This window comes from Xyrauchen texanus, chromosome 36 (assembly GCF_025860055.1).
Source record: "Xyrauchen texanus isolate HMW12.3.18 chromosome 36, RBS_HiC_50CHRs, whole genome shotgun sequence".
NCBI classification, from domain to species: Eukaryota; Metazoa; Chordata; class Actinopteri; order Cypriniformes; family Catostomidae; genus Xyrauchen; species Xyrauchen texanus.
In genome coordinates, this window is record NC_068311.1 from 28,223,086 (window position 1) to 28,245,814 (window position 22,729).

The 22,729-nt window shown below is 37.2% G+C and overlaps 1 protein-coding gene across 1 annotated transcript in view; it reads left to right on the top strand.

The window, feature by feature from the left end:
- Positions 1-22,729, top strand: part of LOC127630272 (1,4-alpha-glucan-branching enzyme-like) — a 234,992-nt gene that overhangs the window by 48,092 nt on the left and 164,171 nt on the right. The window contains exons 4-7 of the mRNA XM_052107764.1: positions 9,169-9,291; positions 10,144-10,279; positions 14,919-15,009; positions 19,748-19,957. Of these exons, the coding sequence (XP_051963724.1) occupies positions 9,169-9,291; positions 10,144-10,279; positions 14,919-15,009; positions 19,748-19,957 (560 nt within the window). The remainder of the gene's footprint in view (positions 1-9,168; positions 9,292-10,143; positions 10,280-14,918; positions 15,010-19,747; positions 19,958-22,729) is intronic.

Genomic DNA, 22,729 nt, shown 5'->3' on the forward strand with positions numbered 1-22,729 from the left:
AACATTCATACTACTACTGCAACTCTTTTTTTCCCTTTTGCAACAAATGTAATGTTCCTTAAAATTGAGATGCCCAAAAAACATAATGTGTACCCTTTTTTACAGCATGCTTGGAAGACAAGAATAAAATCAAGCCTGGTCTCATGAAAATTATGTTATATTAAATGGTTCAGTATACATGTTGCGACAACTGTAGGGGTCATAACATGAGGAATAAAATGTTCCTTGATCCTTTGACATATCAGAGGTCATTGTACTATAAAAACATACTGTAAGTTTCAGAACTCAAAACTTCCTCCTCACTGCAAAAAGAGCATCTGTTGAAACCCAGCTGCCAAAACGACTCCGTTTCTACTTCCTTCACATTGTGATGTCACTCTGTGCTAGACAATTGTACCTGACCGCCTCCCCAACAACACAAATTTTACCTTTAATCACTTCTGTAGCCCGCCCAGTAGTGGTGAGCAGTGATATCAAGAGCAGAGAGACAATTATAACAGTGGGTGTTTACCAGCCCAATCTCATGAAAAGTCATACATAATTAATGAGTTGGCTATTTCGTATGGTCGCGCACGATGTTGTTTGCATAAACTCATACGACTTCATCGCGTGAAAATTCCCATATGGGTAATGCGGAAGGGCGAGTTCCGGACACGAGGCAATAAGGACATACTTATTAGTATTATGCCCTTACCCAAACCCCTTATCTAACCAATCAGTAGAGTGTGTAAACATGATAGGAAACTGTTGTGTGTGACAGAAGCCAGTAATTGTCGCGTATTAGATGGAAACGATGTCCAGCGACGTCATTGGCTGTAGTGAAAGTCGTAGGAATTGGTGTGTTGGTGTTTACTGTCAAGTCTTAAAGGAGAAGAAACACCAAAACAGGGTGGAAAATGTGCACAATTTTTGGTGCAAAAGTTTTTACTATTTGCTATTACATTTTTAAAATAACAAAAAAGGCAATAAATCCTCCCTATCCTAAATCTTAAACCTGAACCAAACCGAACGTTTTAAAAGCAAATGTGACAAGACAAATGCATTTTCTGAAACAACCATGTCATTTTGTGGTGCTTCTATGACACTTTCGGCTCTAGTGTCAATTTGTGTACTCATCAGGACTCGGACACCAATCCATTGCATCGCAAGAGCAACAGTCTATCAGTTATGAACTGACAATGAAAAATTGCGACATTGTAAAACAGTTGTTATTTTAGTCACACTCCCCCTTTGAATGCCCGTTTTGAAGGACTGCTTCTCTCGTCAAATCTGAGACTGGGAGTGAATAGTTTCCCTCTGGTTACATAATGGTTCTCAATAGTACATAAAGGATTAAATGACTTTTTCTGTTTCTGATAAATCTTGTTTCTGTGTGCTTGTTAATGCTTTTATTTATCAGTCAAGCTTGAAAAAGCTTGCAGATGTTGTTCAATTGACTGCATTCGTAAAGCTACTGTAAGAAAAAAAATAATCTATTTTTTGAACTAATATGATTCTTATATTTGTGGGAAAAGTATGTTTATCAATAACTACAAATCAAAACCGGATCCCAAACTATCTAGCCTCTATTGAGTGATATCATAATTTACACAAAATTTGCAGCCCTGTTACCCATTCTGTTTTTTATCTGAAAAATGTTGTCTATTTAATTTGGATGTTTACCCAATATTTATTGCTAAATAACAACAAAATCCCACAAATCAGGGTTTTATCAACTGTATTTAGTCCAACATTTTGGTAATCAGGTTGCGAAAATGGCACACTGTATATAATATTCAATGTTACCAGGGCTGGATTGGTAATCTGGCATACCAGGCATTTTCCCGGAGGGCCGACATATTTTGGGGCCAATCAGGGGTGGACTGGCCATCGGGAGAACCAGGACTAAGCTGAAATGACCCACCACGTTATGCAGAACGGGTCATTAAATGGCGGTGCAAATTCTCTTCCCTGTCCACCCATGAGTGTGACGTCCTGAAGTTGATGACCATAATTTTCTGAAGATTAAGCTCCTCCCACATATTTTAAAGAGGCCCAGTTTTGTATCTTCAGACCCTTTGCATGGAAATTGCTTCAAAGGATGTTTGAAGTACTTGTTCACTTAATTCAAGTCAATTTGGTTATATAAATCCAATAAAACTGACTGCACAGCGACAGACATTAAATAAACTCCATTTAATACAGTAAGAGTTTTGTTGCTATACATTTATCCTCTACCCCCCACATCTTTTCCCCTCCATCAATTCATCTGGCTCAGCATCCATCCATTCTCAACGTTCTTTGTCTGTAATTGTATAAACTGGCAGACCCATGGTGTGGTGGTTTGGTGTTCCAATGTGTCTTTGGTAGAGGAGCCGTTAATGATGGGGCCCCACTGGGACTTTGCTCTCTAGGTCGCTGTAGGTGCCAATGGCTCACTCATTACCCCTCACCAGCAGCTTATGGAAGTTACCATCAAATTGTCCTTTGCTTTTTGGCCCGAGAAAGGGAGAGAAAGAGCGTGTGAGAGTCAGGATAGAGAGCTCCCGGGGGTGCATTCACACGGAGAGAGATGCTCTGTTATCGATGTCTCTCCTATATTGACAGTCATGTGAGTGCACTTGGTGGAGAGTGGGGAGAGGAGAGTGACTTTAAGTAAGACCATAGACTGCTACACATCCTGTTTTCTTGCTCTTGTTTGGAAGTGCCTCGGAGTGGTTTTTCTCTCTTTGTTGGTGATCTTTCTTAAAGTGTATCTGTTTTCAACCCATTTTACTTCCGTAATGTGACACACAGTGGCCCCAAATGTACGTGGACAATTTTGATAACGTAAGTCACATTTAAAAATGTATGAATGCCATTGGTAGCTGGTAACTGGACAAAAAAATACTTCTTTAAGTAGCATACTGTTTAACACAGTAACAAGTCTTGGGCTATTTCGAGTAAGTCAGTTAATAAAATAATTATCCAGTCAGCACCGACTGATTCATACGTATTGTTAATTCACTAGCAAGAGCCGCTCATGAGATTCATTTGGTTGTCATTCGGACAACATGGATAACGCTGTAGTTGTTGATTCTTTAAAAAGAACTGACTCAAAGATTGATTTGATTGGGAATTGGATTACAATGGTCATGCTTTATATTTCGTGCTGTAGGCTCAAAAGAACAAGCTCAAAAGAGTCATTTGTTTAGGACTCGGACTATACTGGTCGCGCTTTATGTCTTGCGCCATAGATTCATTGGCTGTTTTGCAGCACTGATAAACTCAGTCTGTTTATTTAATACGGTTTTCTGTCCGCATAGTCGGAAGGATGCATATCAAGAACCGTTAACTTCACTGAACGTCATATAAATCACATAGTTATATAATGCTATTATTACTGGAGTATTTGTGTGTGTGATAGTGGGTAATTAAAACTAACTCGAAATCCGAGAGTGTTCTTCCCTTCTTCAAGATGGCGTGAATGGTCCTAAACATTGCTTTTGTCTTTCTTCTAGATATACTAACTGAGGCTATTGATGATCAGCAGGAAACTAGCTATAGGCCGTTCTGTCTAAACACCTGTGGTCTTGCTGACTGTAGGCCAACAGAGCCTCCTTGAGGACAAAACTGGAACTTTACTTTTAAGATCTGTCACAGACATTAATAGAAAGGTAAAAGCAACCGATACTGCAAAATTCACTGGCCATTTAGAAAATGTACCAGCATTTGGCGCTCAGTGGGTGTCAATTTCGAATCCTGTTTGTAACAACATTTTGGGAAATGTTTTGCTTGAAATGTGTGTTGAAAGCTAAATTATTTAAAATGATGGTTTGATAATCTCAGAATTAAATGGCACTTGGTCACGTATTTTGCATGTTGCACGGGTGATTTTGCCAAACCCATTTGCGCCTAGACTTTGCGCATATTTATATGAAAATACCACAATTTCATGGCCATGCTCATTGACTTTGCACTTATGACTTAAAGCATTGCATTGCAACACTTATGCTCTTAAAATAGTGCTAATGGTGATAATTTAACATAAATAAAAAATACCATACAACGCAAGTCAGTGTGGTTCAAACGTTCAAGCTAATTTTTGGAGGGGGGCTTTTTGAGTGAATGTTATTGTTATTCCTTTAAGTGTCCAATTGATTTTTTTAGGGCCACTGAATTTCCACGTGAAACAGGACTTTCAGATAAAAAAAAAAAACAATAATACTTTATAATAAGGTTGTATTTGTTAACATGAGTTAGCCCTTTAAGCTTGAATTGGCCCGCTGAGAAAAATAATGATAAAATATTGACTACAGTCTTTACCAACACAAAATGAGTATCATTTGAAAGCTTGGCAAAAGGTCATCTGCAATGCATGTAGGCATTATGACCAAATCAGAAGAGTTCTGTTTTGATAATGTATGAATAATTTTGCACTGCACGTTTTTATGTAGTTACAAAAACATCAAACTGACCAAAAAGCCATGTTTCATATATTGTTGGAAAGCTCTCAAAGAGTAGAATATAACCAGCTTATTTATTTTAATCACTGTCAAAGTATATTATAGTGAGTAATAGCTAAGTATATATTTTTGACTAACAAATTAAGTGTAAGTAGGTGCTGCTCAAATGCCACATTTTCCCTTATAAATTCATGAAAAACAGAACATAAAATATCACATATCATTATTTAGAGGTGATTATCTTTAAAATGAGCCCACCAGTGTTGTAGTCAAGAACACCTAAACTGAGATCAAGACAAGACCAAGACTTTGAGGGGTTAAGACCAAGAACAGACCAGTGCGAGTCCCACACTGCATGACACACTTACGATAAAATGTGGAACATGCAAACCATAGACACTCCTCAAATTGATCTGAAAGATGCACATTCCCATAAAAACACTCACAGAAAACGAATGAAGATTCCTCTTCAATCACCTCTTTTATTATTGTGTATGTGTGTGTGTATGTGTTTGTGTGTGTGTGTGTGTGTGTGTGTGTGTGTTTGTGTATGTGTGTATGTATGTGTGTGTAATCAAAAGGCTTTGCAGAGGTGAATTTATGTGTGAATTTTCCTTTACTTTCTATGAGCAAACAAACACTAAAGAGCTGAAATCAACCATCTTCTTCAAACAAACTTCTTTCAAGTTGTCATTATGGGGTATTGTTTGTAGAATTTTGAGGAAAATTATGAATTTAATAAATTTTGGAATAAGGCTGTAACATAACAAAATATGGAAAAAGTGAAGCGCTGTGAATACTTTCCGGATGCACTGTAGTTATGCTGTATAATAGAATGCTATGCCAAAAGCACTAATTGGATAATGAAAAAACTCATTTATGTCTTTTCCAATTTGTAGATTTGTTATTGCAAATTAATTCTTTCAATGGCACAAAGATTTTTTTTAAATTATTATTCATTTATTTATTTACTGTATTTTCCGGAAATAAAGTTACACCTGACTATAAGTCACACCGGGTCAAAATCACATTGTTGATAGAGAGAAAAACCCCACACAAGTCACAATGAAACAGGACGGATCAGCAGGCACTAGGACCCGGGAGCCGCCGCCCGGCCTCCATTCACTGGTTCGGATGTCAAACGTGCTCCGTGAAGATTACAGTACCTCAGAATCTACACCTGGTATCACGCTGTTTTTACACTTGTTTAAAACAGGAGAAATTGCTTTTATTATTCGTATGTAACAGTTTCTCGTATTATTTTTAAGTTTCATGAGAGAAACTCAACAAGTAATCAGTTCTTGTCATCTGGCAAATATGGCAAAATGCAAAAGTGTGAAGATGAGCACAAACACGTGTAAACATACATTACCATTCAAAAGATTTGAAACACTTATTCATTCTTAAATCAGTTCATAACATCTTTAACTCTATGCTGTGCACAAATAAACAGCTTTTAGTCTTTGAGTAAAACAATTCACCTGTTGTATTCTATTCATTCATTCGGTTAACGAGGAGTGGCGTTTGACAGCAGACAAGAGTTTGTTAGAACATAATGTTATGATATGCAAAATATTTAAACTGGTTGCATAAAATGCTTTGAAATGGAAAATATTCTGAATTGGCCATTTTAGATCTCTTCAACTGTCTCTTGCCTTAACTAAAATGCTGGGAAAAAACTGGATTATTTTATTTTATTTTTTTTTTTTGAGGAATTGTATAATTTTACATGGCACACCTGACAATCTTCCATGGCACACTAGTGGGCACAGTGGTCAGGAAACACTGGTTTAAGATTACCTTCAAAAAGTGGTACTACAACACTGGAGCCCACATACAATAATCTGATGTATAGATCATTAGATAATCCACACGAAGCACAATGTGCACACAGCAGATAATGTGCTATCTTACTAAAATACAGAAATGATGTAGTATGTTGTCCAGCATCATGGAATGCTAGACCAAGCGTATTAGGATTCAGATCGCTGCAACCAGAGGTGGAAATCATCCAAATATGGGCAGAGATGATCATTCACTCTAATTACATATGGCCACCACGATATTGCGCCAAGTACATGACACAGACTCGATGACTGAAATGACACAGAAAGGAACCAAATGAGATCTCGTTACACATGCGTGCAAGCTTTGAAGAGCGAGCATACCTTTGACCATTTGTGTATTTGCATGTGTAATTTGTTATTATGTTTAATTATTACGTTTTTTTTTTTTTTTTTTTTGACAGACTTATGGACACTTTGAGAAGTTTGACACTTTGAGAAGTTTTTGGACACTAGGATAAATTATTTTTGCAATGCTATAACTTTTTATTGCTTTGTTGTATCACCAAAAATATTATTCCATTACATGTGACATGATTGAGAACAAATTAAAAGCAGTTTTTTTTCAGAGCTACCTTTTTTACACCCTGAGATATATAATGTCATATCAGAAAAATAAGGGTCACATAATTGATCATAATCAATATCATAATTTTTTAAGTATTCTTTAAAATGATAAACATTTGACCCTCCTTGTTTTTATGTTGAGTTAAGTGTTAAAGGGTTAACTACATTTGTTAACATGAACTTACAATGAACAACACCTTTAGAGCATTTATTAACCTTGGTAATGGTAATTCCAACATATACTAGTGGATTTTTAACCGTAAAGTTTTTATGTAAACATTACTTAATGCATTATAAACTAACAATGAACAGTTGTACATTTCTAAATGAACATTAACAAGTATGAAAAATATTGTTCATGATACATGATAAAAAAATGTAAATAAAAAAAATACTTGTTAATGAGAAGTGATTTCAGGTGTTTGGAGGAAATAAGAGATGCTTGGTAATGTCAGCTGAAAAAGAAAGTCTTTTCAGAGGTGGAACGAGTTAATATATTTTTATGAAATATTACAAAGTCAAAACCTTTTTTTCATAATTATTTTTTTTTGCATCAATAGAACATTCACAACAAGACAATGAACATGTAATAAAGAGTAAATAGGATCAATTTAGGATTCATGTTGATTTTAAATTCACACTTTCCCTTTTGAATGCCCGTTATGAAGGATTGTAGTCATATTTGAGACTGGGAGTCAATGGTTTCGCTCAGGCAATAAATAGTGTTTGGCAATAGTACATAAATGATTAAATTACATTTCTTTTTTTTTTTTGCTGTGTGCTGGCTAATAGCTTTATTTTCACTGGCTCTAGGAAGCTACTCCTCTATGAGAGCAAACACAGATCTGGTGATGATAATGTGTGATGTATTTTGGGTATGATATCAAATCAATTAAGTCACATTGTAAGGTCAGTACCAAATGATCAGATTATTTAAACCAATTCACCCAAAAAAGAAAGTTTGGTAATTTACTCACCCTCATGTTATTCCAGACTGATCGCAGGTTGATTTCGGCCACAGAAGGTGGAAAGTTCTGCAACTGAAATCGGTCTATGCTTACTGAATTTTCGGCAGTAAATCGGCAGAATGAGGTCGATTTCAGAGTTCATGAACATTCGGAATTAACATGTCCATTTCCTGTGTGATCATGTTGATCGTTGCTGAGTTATATGATTTTTATTTTTCAGTGGAACACAAAAGGAGGTATTTTGCCGAATGTTATTCATGCACATTTCCTTACAATGAAAGTAAATGGGTAAATGGGGCTGACAAGCTCCAAATATGGCAAAATGCAAAAGTGTGAAGATGAGCACAAACACGTGTAAACATACATTACCATTCAAAAGTTTTGAAACACTTACTCATTCTTAAATTATTATTTTTTTTTCACATTTTAAACTAATAGTAAAGACATCACAACTATGGAATAATAGAAATGGAAATGTGGGAGTTATGTTTTGACTAAAAAAATCAAAACCATTATATTTTAGCATCTTCAAGGTGGCCACACTTTGCCTAGAATTTGCAGACATGTACTCTTGACATTTTCTCAACCAACTTCTTGAGGTTTCACTCTGGGATGCTTTTTAAACAGTATTGAAGGAGTTCCCATCTGTATGCTGGGCACTTATTGGCTGCTTTTCTTAATTATTTGGTCCAGGTCATCCATTTCAAACACTTTTTTTTATTTATATTTGTGTATATATATTTTTTCAACTAATTTCAAACATTTAAGCATACGCTTCAGATTCAAGATTTTTAAGATCATGAAAAACATTTCAGGCAAGTGACCCCAAACATTTGAATGGTAGTGTACATGCACACCAATTCACATGTGTTAAAATCTAGGGCAAACTGGTAAAACAGCAAGCTTTTGATCTATTATTCATGTTACTCTTTCATGTTTGTATGTATATGCCAATAAAGCAAGTTCCAAACTTCAAATATAGACTAATTACAAATATTCAGGAGTATTCCAGAATCAATGCACTTTTATTGCCACATGTAATGTGCCTTTTGATTAACTATGGTTTGATAATTTTTAGCAGTTTTTCCCTTTTAAAATAATTTATCAAAAGCTGATGGCACAAATCACTTTGTCGGTGCAAATAGTTTTCGATTAACCCAAAATAATAAATTCAAAGAATTTCACCTTTCTCATCTCTAGTGGTCAAAGTTAACTGAAACGTCCTCTGAACTGTGCGCCCTGATGGCAGCTGTAAACACATTTGTTTTTTGTACCAGTTGTACCCAGCGCCCTTGGCTTGTGCCCGCTTTCCGACATGTTTGGTGTGCACTTGCCACTACGTACCTCATTTGCTTCTCTTCCCAGGTGGTTGTTCACACCAAAGCAGGCGAGCGGCTGTACCGAATCTCACCTTGGGCAAAGTATGTGACCAAGCAGGAGTCCGTCATCTATGATTGGGTACATTGGGACCCTCCTCAACCTTACATTGTAAGTGATTATTCCCCCCACTGATGATATGTCACAAGCTTTTATTTTACAGTGAGCTACTATGGGCCTTCAGCTTTCAACCCTGCAGTTGCTAATAAAGGATAACTAATACATGTTTTATTTGAATGACCTGCTGTGTGTGAAGAGTACGCTTGTAAGGACATCTGTGCATTATGCTCATTAATTAAAGCAAACTTACTACTTTTAAAAGGACATAGAAAATGCCTTTATGTTTGTGTCATGATTAGTTTATATAAAATATTTTTCTCTGTGGCCAATTAATGTTATTTTGCTTTTAAGGCATAGTTCACCCATATATGAATATTCTGCCATCGTTGACTCACCCTCATGTTGTTCCAAACCCACGTTGCTTGTTTTCTTTCATTTGTGAAACACAAAAGGTGAATTTCTGAAGAATGTCCTGGCCAATCTTTTTCATATTTGAAAGTGAAAGGGAACTGGTGCTTTTAAGCTTTAAAATGACAGAAAAGCACCATAAAATTATAACTAAAGTAAAGATGAGTGCAGTAATGATAATCTTCAAAATGAGTGTATCATGGAAGAAAGAAGGTAGTAGGGGTTTGGAGCAACTTGAGGTTTACAAAATGATTACATTATTACAATTTTGGGGTAAAATAATAATGACTTAAGACATCTTTTCAGTAGATTGTGAATTATGTGTGCCTGTTAGTCCTTCAGCCATGTCGTGATATGACAATATTCCCAGATTCGCTACTGACATCTTGTATTCAATGGTACCCTCTTATCCAGCTGGTGTCTAGTGGCATACTGTGATGTTAGATTTGGACAAGGAATACATTGAGAGATTTTCCTCTGTTTTTCTTATCCTAGCACAAGTACCCTCGTCCACAGAAGCCCAGGAGCTTACGGATCTATGAGTCCCATGTTGGCATTGCTTCTCCAGAGGGAAAAGTGGCAACTTACAGCAACTTTACACACAACGTGCTGCCCAAGATAAAAGAACTTGGTATGGAACTGCTTTATTAACTCTAAGCTGTTGCATTAGTGTGCGTTTATATTGACTTTTTGACTTTATCATCACTAGTTATTCGTTCCTATACATTGCCTATACATTTTGTTTAGTTTTTTTTATTATTTTGTTTTGTGTGATTTTTTTTTTTATTTATTTATTTATTTATTTTTTGCTTTGTGTTTTGTGTTTTTGTTTTTTGATATTTGTGTTTGGTTTTAGTTTTTGCTTTGTGTTTTTTGTTTTTGTATTTTTTTGTTTTTTGTTTTGATATTTGTGTTTTGTTTTTGTATTTTTTGTGTGTTTTTTTTTCTTTTGCATTTTTATTTGATGTTTGTTTTGTTGAATGAAAAAAATATTTTGAATGAAAAAGTTTTTTTTTTTGGGGGGGGGGGGGGTTATGCTCTTAATAATTTACTTCATCAGTACATGAATTTTCCCTTTTGTGTTTTTTTGGTGGAAATGTATTGAATCATTTGTCATGCGTATTTTACTTTCAATTAAGAATTGAGCCAAAGTTTGAATACTCCTCTTTCCTCAAATCATTGTTTTAACTTGCATACATAACAAAATAAAATAAGAGACAACTTAATGAAGAGGGTAATGCTAATTAGAGTATAATGTTACACTCTTTGAGACACTCTTTCTTATCTTTTTACAAATACAAAGCGCAATGGACTTGATTAAAGCGTAGAACCCATTAGATAATATAGTCCTCAGTACCAAATCTATATGACAGTATATTTTGTATACTGTATACATGCAAAAGTAAAAAAAAGCACCATGGTATATCTGTTTGTATACAAATGGTTTTTAAATACTAGAGTATTTCCACAGTTCCAAAAAAGTAGCAAAAAGTACCATTGCAATACCATGTTTTTGGACATGTTACCATGGTACTGCCATTGTATTTTTGGAGGTACCTTGGAGTACCATATAAATACCTTGGCAAATGAATTTCATCAACATTGTATACTGTATACATCAAAGTACAAGGGTGATACCATCACCATACCATAGCACCACCACAGTAGTTTGGGCATGTTAATTCATTTATTTTATTTTATTATTATTTATTTTAAGAACAATGGTTATTCAATTGTATTTTATACCATATACACACCATTGTACATTTAATGGTAATCATTAGGTTACATGGAATTTATCAAAGTACCATCTGATACCATCTTTGTATCATGGTACCTCCTCAGTACCTTTTTTGCAAGGGTAGAAACATTATTTTTAGCTCAGAACATTCCTCCTTCATATAACAAAGTGTTTGAGCTGCGATGGTGCTCAACCTGCCAGACCTGCTGCATGGATGATGAGCCATCAGCCCCAGTGCCAATGTTCTGGGCACACTGTTCTCTCAACCAAACCTCTTTTGCAGGTCAACACACTGTTTACAGGCTTTAGCTCCCATGTGGAGTGTTCATTAATGCTGGCATAAATGGAGGTCTGAGAGAGTGTTTTAAGTGTATGCTGGGATATGTTTTAGAGATGCAGGGGGTATTTTTGTCCACCAAGCACAGGAGATTAGAAGTCTGGGGTTTAGTGATTGAGGTGATGTAATAGTTAATAGCAAACATTATTTTGTGCTTCATGGATGCTGAAACATTTATTGTTGGCTGGTGTATCTGTCATGTTGTCTTAGGGCATAGGCAAGGGATGATTACCATTACAATAGAAGTTGCTAAACATTTATCTTAATCAGAGAGTATTTATGAATATATTTAAATTATTTTAAAAGGGGCACAATTTTTGTTGTTTGAATTTTGTGTTTTCTTTGTTTGCGGAAATTGCCTTTGTTACTCCAGAACAAGGAGTTGATAATGGCTTCATTAAATCAAAATGTTAACTTCAGCTCATGTAACAGATTGCTTGATGAGGCAGTTTGCTTTATCTGAATTCTCGTTTGGTGTTTGCAAGAAATACTGTACATCCAATGAGGATGGAATCAATAGTGGTGCTTGCTAGGTCCCCATTTTGTTTACCAGAATATCATAAAGGTTTGGGAGTTGTTTCTGTGGCAGTCTGCACAAGCCTGTGTGGGGGCCCCATCATATCTAGGCTCTACAATACTAAAGTATTGGAAAAATTGTCAGGCAAAGTACAACGCTGTTGCACCTGTGTTTAATACGCCGGTATATATTTTAGATTTTCTAAAATCCCTAACCCATTTTTTTTATATCTGCCAAAACTTTGACATGTAAATTGTCCCGCACCATTTGTCATGGAACCACTTTCAACACACTAGAAATGTTACAGAACACAATATCTCAACACTAGAACATTTACCAGACATTATGGTGGGCTCTTTTGACTTGGGCCAGTGTGCTGGGACCCTTGGTAGGCTTTGTAAACACTTGAGGGTCCCTAGGATCCCAAGCCATATCTTGGCACCAGTACATCGAGACATGGAGATGGGCTCTTTTGACTTGATTTTTTTATTTGTTAATTTATTTGTATTTTTTTCATAGTATTGTGCTTAATTTGCTGCATATATGCCCCGAATAGGGGTCCTTAGGCCACTGGGGCCCCAGGCATATTTAGGCTCCAAACACCCAGAGTCATGGGATACCATGGAAGACTAATCAAGCCAACTACAATATTGTGGCAGAGAGTTTTGCATAGGCAAGCGCCATTCAAATGTACTTATATCCTCAACTTTCCACTAACTTTTTTTGCTAGTTGGCTTCCGCTTAAAGTCCTCGTTGCTATATAATGCAGTTTTCTATAACAACTATTGCGATAGAATAATTCATGCACACATCCATGCATGGTATCCGTATATTCTCGAATGTACTGAATTGCTCCATCCCTGGAGCTCTCATTGTTTGTGGTGTCTGGTTACCATTTCCCTAGAAAATTGTGTCTCTGCCATATGAAAAGCTGCAAAAAGCACTCTGAATGTGTGTACACGTTTGTTTGTGCATGTAGGCTCACGCATCGTCGGCGAGACGTTTCCTCTGAGCCCTAGCTGCTGTCACACCTCATCAAATATCCCCAAACTTTCGCTGAAGCGGGCGAAGAAGATCGCTAGATAGGTAGATAAATAAATAAACTAATCTGCTTGGACAAAACAACATTTTGAGACAAGCTTGCGTCTCCCTCTTGAGTCTTTCCAATGCAGTTTCAAAGCAGTGTCAAAGCCGCTGCAGCTTGTAGAGGCTTGTGTTAGCGTAAAAGAACTGGCTTGTTCTGTGGACACTTGCCTGTCAGAGCTGGAGGGAGGAAACAAGGAGGTTGTTTTGTTGGGTTTGACAGTTTGGGTGATGCTGGTGTACCTAAGTGTTCACTGTAGTCATGCGGCACTGACCTGACCAATGTTGTCATGTCAAGGTTTTGTGTGGTCTTGACTTTTTGCTATTTTTTGCTTTTGACTTTTTAGGATGTTGTGTAACATCCTTTTCTAAATAATGCTTTGAATAAAGTTCATTTACTGTATAGTTCTCTGCAGGTGCATCTAGCACAAACTGCTGTGGGGACCACAAATTCATAACTGAGAAAAGTAACAGCATGCTTATTTAGTTTGAATGAATAGTCAGAACTTCAGCATTTTGCCCATATATGCAGCTTCTTAAAGATCCCATAAAACAAATTTGGAGGTTTGTGGCTTTTAGTCTGTTAGCTTTGAAGACAGCTATATGCTTGAGTACTCCTAAAAGTTGACCAAAGTAACATTTTAGCTTTTCATCCAATAAAATGTTCTCAAGAATGAGTATGTCCCTCCCTCCAACCCCACATGCAAATGACTAGCAAGTAGCGAATCATGGATCATATCTGTGATGCACACAAAAGCCTTTTGACTATTTTAATTGAAAAGGGATGGTCCCTTATATATGTCCTACACAAACTATTTTCAACAGTGCCCACCCACTTTTTCAGGGTTCCGAAAGTATTTATCCCAGAATTTTTCTAAAATCCTTCATAAAAGATGAACCAACCAAACCAACCAGCTCCGAGGTATATTACAACATTACAAACTTTTATTTGAAGCAATAACAAAAAAGTACAACACTGTGTACCTACCGTCTGTAATAAGGGCACAAACTAGAACCCCTTGAAGCATTGTAAATGACATAATCGAATAAAAAACAATGGAAATATAAAACTATTGATTTTAGGTTGTTGATTATAAGTATAGAAACAATATATATTAAGTTTACAGCAAAGTATTCTGATAAATACAAATATACATTTAGTTTAAGGGTGTAGGGAGACCGACTCGATTGAGTCATTCACAGTGCATCATGGAAGTAGGTGCTCGCTGCTGGACTAGTTTGGTGGGCTTTGTTGGCCGTAGATTTGTGGTTGTTTACCAGGAATTCTGCTATTAAATACAATTTTAAAACAATGAAGTTGAAATAATGCGGACTGATGGCTTCAACTAAGTCATATACCATCAATGAATGACTTGGGAGGTCGTGGTAGGTTGGCCTTAAAGGTTTACAAGTTATGGTTTAAAAAATGGATTTGTCTTTGGAAAAAAATAATGAGAATAAAGCGCTCTCAAGGAAGTATACCAACTTGGGAAAGCAAAACTGTGTTTTCAATTAATTTCATGGGGTCTTAAAAACACTGGAAATGATTGAAATATCTGCTATTGAACACCACTCTCTTTATTGTCTTACAGGATATAACTGTATTCAGCTGATGGCGATCATGGAACATGCGTATTACGCTTGCTTCGGATATCAGGTCACAAGCTACTTCGCTGCATCGAGGTAAATATATCTGAAAACTGGAAACTTTTCAATACTATTGTATGTAAACATTGTTTTCTTTGCTCTTTGGCTAACACAGTCATAAGCTATGTTCTAAAACTAGTGAACTGCCTTTGCTATCCAATAGTACACAGTCAGCTGCCTTTTAAGGCATCCTAAAGCATCCTAAACATAATGGAAATGATTTGGAATGCTCAACATAGGCGGCAACTTCGCAAGTCACACAAAATTGCGCTACTAACGGTGATGCACACGAGAAATGTGGACTTTGACATTAGCGTGTTGCTATGCTAACAACACAATATGCTTAATAATTATGAAAGAGACACACATATTGTATAAAGTAAACATTTAAAATATTCAAATTAGATTGTTTAACTATTATGTTTACATATTTGATTATGTTGGTATGTTGTCATTCTAAACATATGGTTTAAGGTTTTTCCCAAATCCTTAAACCAACACTAAAATTATCTATTGTAGCTCCTAGAGATTTCATGCTACATCCACCAACCTTGGCACAGACCTTCAGACGTTTCTGACTTGGTGTGCCGTCCATCCATCCATCCATCTGTCCATCCATCCATCTGTCCATCCATCCAGTCAAAATGAGATATATTAGGCCATGTTTACACTAATCCATTTAAAAACTCTGTTTTCAGTGTCCTAAATTTACGGTTTTCCAAAGTATGCGATAGTAGATAGCATTTTCCAAATGTTCTGGTATAGGAATGCCAGGAGGAAAGTGGATGAGAGGTATAAACTTCCATGCATTTTGAAAAGAAAACACACCTATGATGCTTCTAAATGCTATCTTAAAAAATCAAGCTTACAAGGTTTTGAACAAAGCTATTGTTTCTATCCTAGCTTAATATGGACAATTATTTAAAATATATTAAAAGAAGAGCATTTATTGTGTTAGATAATTTGGTGTGTCTCTTAATAGAATAAAGCTCTCTTTACTAAAAACTATAGAAGCACTCACACACCACACTCTCACTCTCTCACAACTGGGGCCCCAAAAATCACAGCGAGGCTCCTCTGACGGGCCGATAATCTCCCTGTAAACACATTAGCAGTTAATCCTGTGGACAGGTAGAGACCTCAGATAAAGGAAGACAGGCAGAAATTTTTTAATTATGTGCTTTTGTCCGCCCATCGCCCTTACCGGCAAGTGCTGGAGACAGCCTATAGCGTGAGTATAATGTATACAGAGTAATTTCATCCATGATTGATCCCCGCTAGCTGTTTAAAAAGTGCAAGGTCTTGATTCTGGGAACAGGAGGGGTTTTGTTGTCACCGCGCGTAGTATTTGCCCGGGAAAAGTGACATGATGATACCTGGAGGACAGATGAATCTTCGCCGAGCAATTACATGGAGGAGATACTGTACTTGAGGTAGGGCTGATGGAAACACTGTTCTCGCCCTTTGTTCTGCAAGGAGCCATATGTCAATCCAAATGGGGGCCTTGACCTCTGATCAGAAGCCATGACAGTGTAAACAATCCAAGATTGATTTTTTTTTACTGGCATATTTTAGTTGTGGACCATGCTTGATGTATTCACACACAAGTTGAATTGCAGGCAGTGCTAAACACAGCTGTTATGTAACAGGTTAGACTTTGTACAGTAAGCCCACTCACACATATACACATAATGGCGGTGGTGTGGTTTACTAATTATAGATCTGGGCTGGTAACCAAATGGTTGTAGGTTTGAACCCCAGAAAAGACGATCCTTTAGTTATCACTATTGTGCCCTTGAACAAGACACAAAGGTGTCATTTTTTAAATGTTAAAATTAGGTCTGTCAATCGATTAAAGTATTTAATCAAATTAATTTTATGTTATGCCAAATAAATAACTGAATTAATTGCAATTATTTGCGTTTATAATTTTTTTTAAATGAAGTCCCCCATAATAAAGATAATTAAAAATACAATAATAATAAAAAAATTATAATAAAAAAAAAAAAAAAAAATATATATATATATATAATTCATTGTGATCATTGTGGCAGATGAGTAATAGACAATACAAAAAGTGGCTTTAAAATCTTTGAAATATATTGTTTATTTTATTTCCCTATCACTGACCTAAAGTGCCATGCAATCCATTTAGCAATTAAGTTTGTCAGTCTGTCTGAAGTAGACTTGGGCTGTTTTCACAGTATGCGTTTTTTACATTTCATCTCCGCTATTTTATATTTACAGATGCATCACACAGGCACTTTTGGAGTGTCTTATTATGCTTCCTTCACGTTTCACTAGTTTTCAGTGTATTTAGCCATATTTGCCACGTTTTTGTCAGGTTAAATGTGCTAAATTTATGGCACTTTTCCACTGCACGTTATGGTTGGACTCGCCTCAGCTCTACTCGCTTTACTTTTCTGAGCTTGCATTTCCACTGCAGTTTAGTGCCTCCTCAGCATGGGTGGGATTATAGGCTGATCGTCATAGTTGGCTGCCTGAGTAGATGACTCTACTGCCGTGAGATCATCGTAAACACGACACTAAACAATAAACAATAACACAACCGCTAGCTGTTAGCTACTAGCTCATTGTGCTGCATAAAGCAGTTGTTGCATGGTGATTTTACACAAGCGTAACAGTTAAATTGGTCTGGTTGTTTTAGAAGCAAGCTTCCAGTAACTGATCAACTAAATAAAGTGAAGCTTTCAAGCAGAGTATAGAGTTAACGTAACAAAACATACCATCCTCAATCGTGGTTGAGTCCAGGGCACTCTCCCTCCCATTGCTCGCCGGTTAAGATAGCGTCCATTTGGTCAAACCACTTCCACTTTTCCTTGATGGTTTTGTAGTCACTTTAAATATTTTTTTTTTACTTTTCCATACAATATTGGTGGATCCGGTGGTAGCCGTGTGTGGCCAACACCTGAGACACTTCCTCAGATAATTTTTCGTTTCGCTCATCGCTAACAAGTAGACTGTCTGGACCTCGTTTATTGACCACGGCGTGGTTTTGCTTTTTCGAAAGTCGTGTGAACAAATGATACTGCTATTGCAGTTGCTAACTTTAAAACTAGCGGGTTGATGTGGCGTCATAAATCCAGTGGTAGTGACGATTCTCTCTGACCAATCAGTGATCTGCAGGATTTTGATGTCACATTCGCTCGTTTGGAACCTCGAACGAGGTGGTTCTAAAAAAAGTATCAGGTACCAGGTCCACAGTGGAAACCCCCAAAAAGCGAGCAGAGTCAAGTTAAGTCGAGTTGTACCATGCAGTGGAAAAGCCACATTAGCATTTGGTTTGTTGACTGTACAACTGTGCGTTACCTGTACATCTGGAGTTGTGCTGACTGCCCCCTTCTGACTGTGACTCACTAACATCTGAAGGTGGTACTTTAAAGGGTAACTAAACACCTGCTCAGAGTCTGACTCCACCCACTAGAAATATTTGAAAATGCAGGAAAAGTGGGCAGACCCCGGCAGGGATAGAGGGAACGAACCGATTGCGGGGCTGAGGGGGAGGGTAGACATGTACATGAATCTGGCGTGGTGAGCTGGAACCTGCTTACGTCAGCTGTCACCGCTTACGTCACGAAGTACCGCAACAGCCAATAAGAAAATTCAACTGCAGTAGCCACCGTTCAACCTGAAGAGGGCAGCACTCTTTTGTAGAATTAAAACACTTTATACACAAATGTCAAAAAAATTACTTGAATCAATGACCAGTACTAATAAAGCCCCATGCTTACAGATCATTAACTAAAAAAAGTTGGTTTAGGGTTTAGATACCCTTTAAGCTTGAATTTCTTTGTTGGCTGGAAAATACCTTATTACGGATGTAATGTACGGTCAGTGGGCATGATTAATTGTTTATTAATTTTGTATTTATTTTAGATATTATTAAGCCGACAGCCTAAAAATACTTTGTCCTATACCAGTTAAATATGTAAAGGTAGCTATAAGTAAGCCATTTGTGGGTTGACTTCCTGAAGAGTGTAAACAGAGGCTTTGTGGTGGTCTTCAGCTCTGTGGACCCACAAAGTTAGTAAAGTTTATGTATTAGTTTACACTTAAAATATTCAAGTCTCCAAATACATGTCAGCTTTCTAATGTCACCTAGATTGATCTTCTAGTCCACTCAGAGGCCAAGAAACAATGAATGGGGTGGTGTATGAACTGAAAATTAGACTGAATGTCTATGGAAAAGAACATCTGTGTGGGCTAAAATGTGTTACAGAACCACCCATTTCAGGTCAGCATTTTGTTAGAGAAGGTGATAAGAGGAAAGATTATTTTTTTTCTATTACTTGCTGCCATCTTGTGGAATAAAATAATAAATTTTGGATGGAGATAGAGTGAACAGAACCAGAAATACATGCTTACAAAGTTAGGAAAACAAAGTTTATTTTATTTTAAATTTCTATTCATCATAAGATTGTAAAAACCTGGTTAAGACTGTCAGAACATTTACATACACAGTTATAACTGAGCTGCAGTGGGTGATAAAAGTGTCAGTTAAATAACTTCTTACATGCACATTCTGAACAGTAGAAAATATTCAAATATTTAGGCCATTTGCGTGCACCTTTCTGAAACTCTACCTTTACAAGTTGAGGTGCGATACACTCAGAAATCTCTATAATTGTTCTTAGCAGTCAATCTCTTGCTAGATTCAATTGTAACCAGAGAACAACAGCATGCAGTTTGACAGACATCCTCTGGCCAGCCTGCTCTTATACTGTACCTGCCTCCTATGTGTTCCTCTCTCCAGTCGTTACGGCACCCCAGAGGAGCTTAAGGAGCTGATTGACGTGGCTCACTCTCTGGGCATCATCGTCCTGCTGGATGTGGTACACAGCCACGCATCCAAAAACACGGAGGATGGGCTAAACCGCTTTGACGGCTCTGACTCGTGTTTCTTCCACAGTGGGCCCCGTGGAGAACACAGCCTCTGGGACAGCAGACTCTTCAACTACTCGAGGTGAGATTGGGGTTGTTTTTCACATTTCAATACTCTTTACCTAAACTTATGTGATGTCGTACAACGTGATGACATACCGAAAGCTCAGTTTTAAAACTTAGTCAGCTGCTTTGGTATCTACTTCCTACAAAGGCAGCTGAGTTTCACACTAGAGCCTTTGGTTTGGACCTGGGTGTTTGACATCAGAGTTTGGTTAGTTTGGCTATTGTGGAAGCCGTTTTCCATCCAATTCCAATTCCTTAACAGTTCCACTAGTGGTTCTTACTTTTAAAGAAGAAATATTTGGTAATAAGAAATACAAATGTTATTGCATTTACTACCCTCAGCATTATGTTGCCAAATAATGAGATCATTTCAGAGTTCAACAGAGCAGATTTAACTAATCAAAGATAAATGTAATACTTATGTTTACAGATGTGTTTTCACAGACTATTCAATGGCTTTTCAAAGACGTTTTAGAGGCATAAATGCAATTAAAGTAATTCGTCTCACTGTTTTTTAATTAAGTTTCACTGATTACAACAAAACTTGTTATGTGTAGGCCTGTATTTATCTACACCTTGTAATGTGAACAACCAGTCAGTAACTGCACTGCCTGATTTAACTATCAGGAGCTTTAAACATTACATAACATGGTAACAGTTCTTGTTTCATTTCGATTATTTTCATGATGAAAGTCAGATTAAGTAAAAAAGAACCGGCTCATTAGAGTAATTCTTTCAGGAATCAGACTACACTGGTTGTGCTGTGCATTTCTTTTTGTAGATTCAAATGAATCAGCTCATAGAGTCGTTCATTCGGGATTTGGTCTAACTGGCCGCGCTGTATATTTTTGCGCTGTAGATTCAAAAGAATTGGCTCATAAAAGTTATTCGTCCAGTATTCAGACTACACTGGTTGAGATGTATGTTTCATGCTGTAGATTCAAAAGAACTGAGACTAAATTGTCCAGGTTTCGGACTACACTGGTCACGCTGTTTGTGTCATGCTGTTTATTGAAAAGAACTGGCTCATAAGATTGTTTGGGATTCAGACTACACTGGTCGGTGCTGTATGTTTTGCACTGCAGATTGAAAAGAACCAGCTCATAAGAGTCAATTGTTTGGGATTCAGATTACACTGGTCGGAGCTGTATGTTTTTTGCTGTAGATTGAAAAGAACTGGCTCAGAAGAGTCAGTTGTTCAGGATTCAGACTACACTGGTCGGTGCTGTATGTTTTGTGCTGTAGATTCAATATGACTGGCTCACAAGAGTCACACTGTATGTTTCGTGCTGCAGAAATGTTTATGAATGTCTGGTTCTTTTCAATCTACTGCGCAAAACATACAGCGTGACCAATGTAGTCTGAATCCTGGACGAATGACTCTTATGAGCTGGTTATTTTCAATCTACTGCACAAAACATACAGCGCAACCAATGTAGTCTGAATCCCGGATGATTGACTCTAATGTGCTGGTTTTTTTTAATCTACAGCGCGACAAATGTAGCCCGAATCCCAAACAAATGTCTCTTATGAGCCGGTTCAATCGGTATCAATCTACAGCGCGACCTGTATAGCAGCTGTATGTTTCATGCTGTAGATTCAAAAGAACCAGCTCATAAGAGTCAATTGTTTGGAATTCAGATTACACTGGTCGGAGCTGTATGTTTTTTGCTGTAGATTGAAAAGAACTGGCTCAGAAGAGTCAATTGTTCAGGATTCAGACTACACTGGTCGGTGCTGTATGTTTTGTGCTGTAGATTCAATATGACTGGCTCACAAGAGTCACACTGTATGTTTCGTGCTGCAGAAATGTTTATGAATGTCTGGTTCTTTTCAATCTACTGCTAAAACATACAGCGTGACCAATGTAGTCTGAATCCTGGACCTAATGACTCTTATGAGCTGGTTATTTTCAATCTACTGCACAAAACATACAGCAAACCAATGTAGTCTGAATCCCGGATGATTGACTCTAATGTGCTGGTTTTTTAATCTACAGGCGACAAATGTAGCCCGAATCCCAAACAAATGTCTCTTATGAGCCGGTTCAATCGGTATCAATCTACAGCGCGACCTGTATAGCAGCTGTATGTTTCATGCTGTAGATTCAAAAGAACCAGCTCATAAGAGTCAATTGTTTGGGATTCAGATTACACTGGTCGGAGCTGTATGTTTTTTGCTGTAGACTGAAAAGAACTGGCTCAGAAGAGTCAATTGTTCAGGATTCAGACTACACTGGTCGGTGCTGTATGTTTTGTGCTGTAGATTCAATATGACTGGCTCACAAGAGTCACACTGTATGTTTCGTGCTGCAGAAATGTTTATGAATGTCTGGTTCTTTTCAATCTACTGCGCAAAACATACAGCGTGACCAATGTAGTCTGAATCCTGGACGAATGACTCTTATGAGCTGGTTATTTTCAATCTACTGCACAAAACATACAGCGCAACCAATGTAGTCTGAATCCCGGATGATTGACTCTAATGTGCTGGTTTTTTTTAATCTAGAGCGCGACAAATGTAGCCCGAATCCCAAACAAATGTCTCTTATGAGCCGGTTCAATCGGTATCAATCTACAGCGCGACCTGTATAGCAGCTGTATGTTTCATGCTGTAGATTTAAAAGAACCAGCTCATAAGGGTCAATTGTTCGGGATTCAGACTACACTGGTCGCACTGTGAGTTTCATGCTGTAGATTGAATTGAATGGGCTCATATGAGTCATTTGTTCGGGTATTGGACTACACTGGTCAAACTGAGTATTTCATGCTGTAGGTTGCAGGAAACA